Below are 7,148 nucleotides of genomic sequence, written 5' to 3'. Positions count from 1 at the left end.
CCCACCCTCATGCTCTTATCCCTTTCTAGGCCCTGACATTCAAATTGCTTTTTCCCAATTTTTATGTTCCAGCGCCCCGCTTTGTTCTTAATCTGCGCCCCCACCTTTCCCAGTAGATCACACCCTAAAATTACTTACATAGTATCTCGGCATTTTATTTACTACATGAACAGTAAGCTTGTGTCCACTTACCCTCCATCTACTTAACCCTATCCTCGACTCTCCTAACACGCTACAGGGTCCACGAAAGGTGATTAATTTGCAACTACATACCTGTACCTGGGCTGTCTTCTCTTGGCCACTCCATCTTCTCAACGCCTCCTGGCTCAGGATGTGTTGGAGCTCCCACTGTCGATGAGACATCTCACTCCTCCCACGCTGATGATAGGCAGGCCGCCCTGCTTCCCCTTGATGCTGTAGTTCACTAATATGCGGCCGCCTCTCGGCTGATACTCTCCTCACATGTCGACCTGGCTTCTCCTCCTCTCAGACGCCCGCCTCCATCCCTGTCTGGGATCTCTCCGTGTGTCCACCCGTCTAGTATGCCCTTCCTTCAAGTCGGACTCTGATGACTCGGAAGTTCCTGGCGACTCCGTGGTTGATCCTCCCGATCTTATCACCCTGTTCTTCCTTACTCGTTGGGCATTTACCTCCTTGGGCTCGCCGAGGTTCGCTTCTCTCCTCTTGTATATATAAGGGCATTGTTTCGCGATATGTCCTTCGTTACCGCATTCAAAGCACCTGGTGCGTGGGCACTGCGCCACCAGGTGTCCGATCTTGCCGCAACCGTGGCATTTTCGGTCTTCTCTTCTTCCGTTACTCCTGTGTTTCCCCTGATTCCCTCTATTCTCCTGGTATCTCGCCCTGTCTCTTCCGCTATCTCTATTTTCCCGCCTTCTCCCAAAATTCTGAATGTTCCTCGGCCGATTGTACTCCACCCGCATCCACCCCGGCTCTTCCACTTCCATTCGGGCTTCCTCCTCTCGGGCACATGAGTCCATTATTTCTTGTGCACACTCAACGAAGGATCGCTCCCTCGGCAGGCCCTCCCTTTTTCCTAGTTCTTTAGCTAACTGGACCTTTAGTATGCCCGATAGAAACTCCATTCGGCCCTCTTCTTGGTCTGCCGCCATCATTTCACTTAATTTGTCCGCGATACGGTTGTACCTTGCTAGTAGCTCGCCAGCATACTGTCCACTCGACTGCTTAGGCCTCTTCATTTCCCTGAACATCATGAAAATATCTTCTTCTGGGGCCCATCGCCCTCCTCCGAATGCTTTCTTTAGCCTCGCTTTGACTACGTCCCAGGGTGTCTCCTCGTCTGCCTGGATCTGATTAAGAATGCTGCGTTTCACCCTACAGACGACCGCTCCCCTCAATGCTTCGGCATCATCACTATCTAATATACTTTCGTTCGTCTTGGCGACAATACGAGCTATTAGTCTGTCCCCTCCTTTAAGGAAATGATTCAATTCCCCCGTCTCACCGGTGAATCGTTCCAGGTCGGAAACAGCTTTCCTCAGGTCTTGAGCCGTCGCCGTGCGGACCTTGACCCATTCTAAGGTGGTCGCGTGAGCTCCTGCCAATGAGACTTCCGGTAGCGGGGCCAGCTCCGGTGGTTGGTTAACTACTTCTGGGGGTAGTGGAATGTTTTCGACTGGAGGTGGTTGGTTTCCCACGTTGAAATTGTCCAGGTTAAGTACGCCCGGTCTTACTATGCTATTAGACGTCATCGTAAAATAATAAAAAAAAAAGAGAATTCACTTGACTAAAAAAAATTAGACTGAAAAAAACGAGATTCTTCTTATTAAAATTAATTAAAATTGATCCGGTAATCCGTGATCCCGGGTTTCGGCACCAGATACGAGATAGCGGGTTATAAAATCAAAAAAAAAGGAAAGAAGGAACAAGAAAATACACTCACGGTTGCTGATAATAGACTGCTTTATTCTCTCAGTAATCCTACTGTTAAAGCCCAAAAGTACATTTTTCTTTTCGTTAATTTAGTTTTATTACTTCCAATTGGTTTTTATTTTTTTTGTTAATTATAAGTTGATTGCCTTTTTTTTAATAACAATTAGGTTTTATTTTGTAACAAAAATTACGTTCGAATTTATAAAGTAAATATAGTTAAATAAGGAAGTTTGTTATGATGCGAGTATAATAGAAATACATCGCTGCGGCTCGGCATATACAACAACATTGCGGGCTGCAATGGGATTAAGGCCTTTAGGCAGACTGATAAGGGAGCCTACAGTCTACAGTCCGCTGCCTGGAGCCAAGGAGCTTAAGTGAGAGACACCCACCGGCTCACCGCTTTGAGGCATTCGAGGTTTTTTTTGGGGTTCAGCTCATGACCCTCACCCACCAATCGACGTTTGAAGACGGCGGAGGTTCAAGACGAGCGGTATGCGCATACCACTACTGTGAGTGATTTTTTTTTCCTTCGAGCTTGCATCATTTTAGCGCTGCGGAACTATTCTAATTAATAGTAGAACATTTTTTTTTATAGTTAAAGAGAGGCGATTTTGTTTATGTATTTATCAAATTATTTTCTTTTCTTTATTACACATCTTTATTTTTTTTATAACAACAGTAATAGTTTTTTTTTATTATTTATTTTTGTTTTATATTTTAATTTTATTAAATTTGTATACCAATTTGGAAGTTTTTTTTATTCTCTACTTTTTTTTTATTCTTTATTATTTTTGTGTTCACAATCTTTGCAGGTCCTCCGTTATTTATTTTTCATCTCACCGAACCAGCGAACGATTTTTTTATGGGGAAGAGGTAAGTTGGTTCATTTAAGAAAGGCCCCTCGCCCCAACACCTACATTTATAGATTCTCGAGTTGTTGACAGAGGGAGTTAGGTATTAAGATTTATACTACACAGTCTGTAAATATAACTTATACACAAGGGCACACCGAACCGCTGCTTTCGATAGATCGTTCATTATCCGAGACTCATCCTTATGGAACTCAATCCCTTCCAACACCCGTCGCTCCAATACCCTCCCTACCTTTAAATCCCGCCTGTTCAATCATTTCCTATCCATTCAGACCTCATAAAATTGTAAATTAATATAATTATATTTATTTATTTTCATATATTTAAAAATTTTCGCACTATACGTGCAGTGTTCAAGAGCACTGACTGTTGAGCCTCTATAGGCACTCCCAGACCATTCATGCCTGCCACTGTTGATTTTGGTATGAGACCATTCGTTGATATTATGAATGGAGTAGTGGTAACACATTCCAAGCTTCAAGTTCTTTTATGTGCTCTTCTTCATTAACCAGAATGTTCTGTTTACTAACCACTTTCCCCTTGGTTACATGGAGCACTGCAAATTTATCGAGGCCAAATGACATTCCTATGTCTCTTGTAAAGGATGAAACAGCTTCAGGGTCATCCGCTCAACAGAGGTCATCCAGCTGTGGCTGACTGTGGTCCCTTCGTCGTTGATGGCAAGTTTATATCCCTCCTTATTCTTTCGAAGAATCCTGCTTAATGGAAATAGGGCCATGAAGAACCAAATTGGGCTTAGACCATCCCCTTGGTATATTCCTCTCAGTATATTTATTATTATTATTATTATATATACAGGACAGCTTCTTTCGTAAAAATAAAGTGAAAACGTAGGAGCTTCTTTCCCTACATAAAGCTGCAGTAAATCATCAACTGAATGGGTCTTAGATTCAGGTTCCACGAGACATTTGACCAACAATTTAAGTTTATTGTCGCAGAAACAACCTATTGATGCGGAGGTAGATCTGGCTAAAAACTATGCATCCATGACAGCCAAAATGGTTGCTTGTGTAAAAAGTGATAAATGTCAACTAGAAGATGTGATGTACATACAAGATTTCAGTAGAAATTTTTTGTCTGTGGATAAAATAACACAGAACAGTGGATAAGTAACTTTCTCTAATAACAAAATGAAAATTGAAAAAAATGATACTGTGATTGTTGGGAAAAGATCTCCTGAGGGATTTTATGTAGTGAACTAAAAAGGTTGATTTACATGCGAAAGTTTATACTACTTATGTACCAAACACCAAAAAAGAAATTAAAAAAAGACACTGAAACATCTGTGTTTGTTAAAGACTGTATAGTTGGTGTTGATGAAGAATCAACTATTTCACCTTCTGATATAATTTACGTAAAGATGAAAGAGAACAAACAGTTGCACAAGCTGATGAAGAAGACCGAAACAATTTGAGATTTGAAACAGAAGAAAATCTACATATAAACAGATATCGTAGCAGACTTGGAGTGAATCTGGTGAATGTTATAATTTTGGCTGAAAAAATAAAGATGTAGTCGAAATAGGAAAAGTTCAAATCATCAACAAAAGGACAGACGACCAATTAGAGGTGTTTGAATCTAGAACACAATGAAATGTTTGTGAAACATTAAAATAAAAACTTGTAACTTAATTATAAATAAAACTCATTTATTGTTTTTTCTTTGCACAAAACTATTTTGTTAATGTATGTAAAATGAAAATTCTGATAATCCTTTTTTTGTAAGGAAAATTATGTAAAACTTAAAGTGAGATGTAAAAATTCAATCAATCAATAGGTTAATAGCCCGAATCATAGCGAAAACAAATGAAAACCTACTTGATAGTGACGACGCCGAAGCATTGAGGGCGGCTGTCGTCTGTAGGGTAAAATGCATCCTTAATCAGATCCAGGCAGACGAGGAGACCGTAGTCAAAGCTAGGTTGAAAAAAGCTTTCAGAGGAGGACGATGTGCTCCGGAGGAAGACATTTTCATGATGTTTAGAGAAATGAAGAAGCCTAAGCAGTCGAGTGGTCAGTATGCTTGTAAGCTGCTAGCGAAGTATAATCGTATCGCTGACAATCTAAGCGAAATGATGGAGGCAGATCAAGTCGAAGGCCGGATGCAGTTCTTATCGGGAATACTGAAGATTCAGTTAGCGAAAGAACTGGGGATAAAAGAGGGTTTGCCGAGGGAACGCTCCTTTGTCGAATGCGCTCAGGAACTGATGGACTCAAGTGCTCGAGAGGAGGAAGCCCGAACGGAAGTGGAAGAGTCGGGTTGGACGCGAATGGAGTATAATAGGCCGAGGTATACTCATAATTCCTGGAGAAAGCGGGAAAATAAGGATAGTGGGAGAGACAGGACAAGGAATCACGAGAACAGGACGAACCAGGCGAAAAAAAGGAGAAACAAAAGAAGAGAGGACCGAAAATGCCACGGTTGCGGCAAGATCGGACACCTGGTAGCGCAGTGCCCGCGCACCGATGCAGGCGTCAGAGACTGAGGCAGAAGAAATGCAGAGAATACGAGAGGACTCACGGAGAAATCCCGGGCAGGTTTGGAGGCGAGCGCTGGAGAGAAGAAGAAGTCAGGACAACATCAGAGGGAAGCAAGGCGGTCTGCCTATTATCATCGTGGGAGGAGTGAGATGTCTCGTGGACACCGAGAGCTCGAACACCATCCTATGCCGGGAGGCGTTGAGAAGCTTGAGTGACGGAAAGAAGACACCGCAGGTGCAGGTATGTGGTTGTAAATTAGTCACATTGGGTGGGCCCTGTAGCTTTATGGGAGAGGCAAGGATGGGGTTAAGTCATTTGGGGGTTGTGGAAGATAAGCTCACGGTTCACGTAGTGGGGAAAATGCCGAGAGATTATGAAGCGGTTGTAAGGTGTGACCTATTGAGAAAGATGGGAGCGCGGATTAAAAATAAAGACGGACGATGGGTTATTAAAATAGGAGAAAAAGAGTTCGAGTGCCAGGGTTTAGACAGGGATAACAGCATTAGGGTGGGGCGATAAGCCGCGTGGAGAACTGGAGAAACGGGATCATGCGCGAATACGCGGATATTTTTTTTAAAAAAGGAGAGGTGTTGGGGGCAATGGGGGAGACGGTGCATGAGATACTCTTAAAACAAGAAAGATGTAAAAGAACGGAGGTATCCTCAGGCGTTAAGAGAACATATTAGAGAAGAGTTGGGAGAGTTAAAAAAACAGAGGATAATTATCAACAGTACGTCACCCTATAATAGTCCCCTGTGGGCGGTTAAGAAAAAGGCAGCACTGGGGGATAATAGGGAAAAATACCGGGTCGTGATTGATTACCGTAAATTGAATGAAAACACGGTCGATGAAAGATATCCCATTCCACGTTTAGAGGACATACTAGATAGATTAGGCGGATCTACTACAAAAGGCTACAAGTGGATAACAGCTATCGACCTATTCAGCAAAGTACCCATGGCACATCAAGTTCGGGATTAATCAGCCGGGGCAGTGATTTAAGTGCAGAGGGTATGGTTCCAATTCTATGGAGTCCCAGACCGAATCTCGTCCGACGGGGGGAGGGAGTTCGACAATGCCGCGATACGGGAGGAAATGAGCACCTTAGGAGTGGTATGGTACATTAACACTCCCGGTCATCCTAAGAGTAGAGGGGATGTGGAAAGATTTCACAGCACTGTAAGCGACCATTTGAGGGTCTATCATGCGGATAAGGAGCTGGAACCAGACGAGGCGATGGTCCGAGCGGTGGCCGCGTTTAACCATTCGATTCACTCCACCACGGGGTTCTCGCCGTTCGAGGTTCTCTTTGGTCTCCAAGGGCGACACAGAAATTTCATGGACACGGCAAAAGTAGAAGGGGAAATTATTAGCCATAGCAGCTCTGTAGGCACCTGGGATGCCTCCTCGTCACAACCGAAGCAGCAGTTTTTCTTTTTGTCATTTGTGTACATATTTTATTTATTTGTTTTATTCCTATAGGATGTACGTAGATACGGAATAGTGTGTGCAGTGAGTTGGCGGATAGTGTAGTTAATAATGAGCGTGTAAATAGAGTGGATAAGTAGAAATTGAAGATTTTTTGGTTTTTGTTGTTTCGTTTTGTAAATTTTATAATTGGACTTTGTGTCTAATACTTTGTTTTGGCGAAAAATTTTCTTTTGTAATTTCTTTTAATATCCTTTGTTTTTGAGTTTACGAGGAATTGTTCGTAAACTGGCAGGGGGGAGTTATGTTTACAGGGTATGTAATATAAATCTTAATACCTAACTCCCTCTGTCAACAAAGAAAGTATAAATTTAGGATTACTGAACGGAATAAAGCAGTCTATTATCAGCAACCGTGAGTTTATTTTCTC

At 42.5% G+C, this 7,148-nt stretch overlaps 2 protein-coding genes across 2 annotated transcripts in view; one reads left to right on the top strand and one right to left on the bottom strand.

The window, feature by feature from the left end:
• The window catches only part of LOC106691295 (homeobox protein not2), a gene marked incomplete at its 5' end in the record, with an annotated part of 30,285 nt that overhangs the window by 11,034 nt on the left and 12,103 nt on the right, over window positions 1–7,148 (top strand).
• Window positions 352–2,910, bottom strand: LOC136796162 (uncharacterized). Its single transcript, XM_067049071.1, has 2 exons — window positions 2,831–2,910; window positions 352–1,962 (listed from the first exon to the last, which is right to left on the bottom strand). The coding sequence occupies exon 2, from the start codon at window positions 1,731–1,733 to the stop codon at window positions 459–461; it is 1,275 nt and encodes a 424-aa protein (XP_066905172.1). The 5' UTR covers window positions 1,734–1,962; window positions 2,831–2,910; the 3' UTR covers window positions 352–458.

This window comes from Halyomorpha halys, unplaced genomic scaffold (assembly GCF_000696795.3).
Source record: "Halyomorpha halys isolate HHAL.00 unplaced genomic scaffold, Hhal_1.1 Scaffold2210.1, whole genome shotgun sequence".
Classification (NCBI taxonomy): Eukaryota; Metazoa; Arthropoda; class Insecta; order Hemiptera; family Pentatomidae; genus Halyomorpha; species Halyomorpha halys.
Note: the sequence above shows the minus strand (reverse complement) of the source record. Positions and strands in the feature narration are given on the sequence as shown.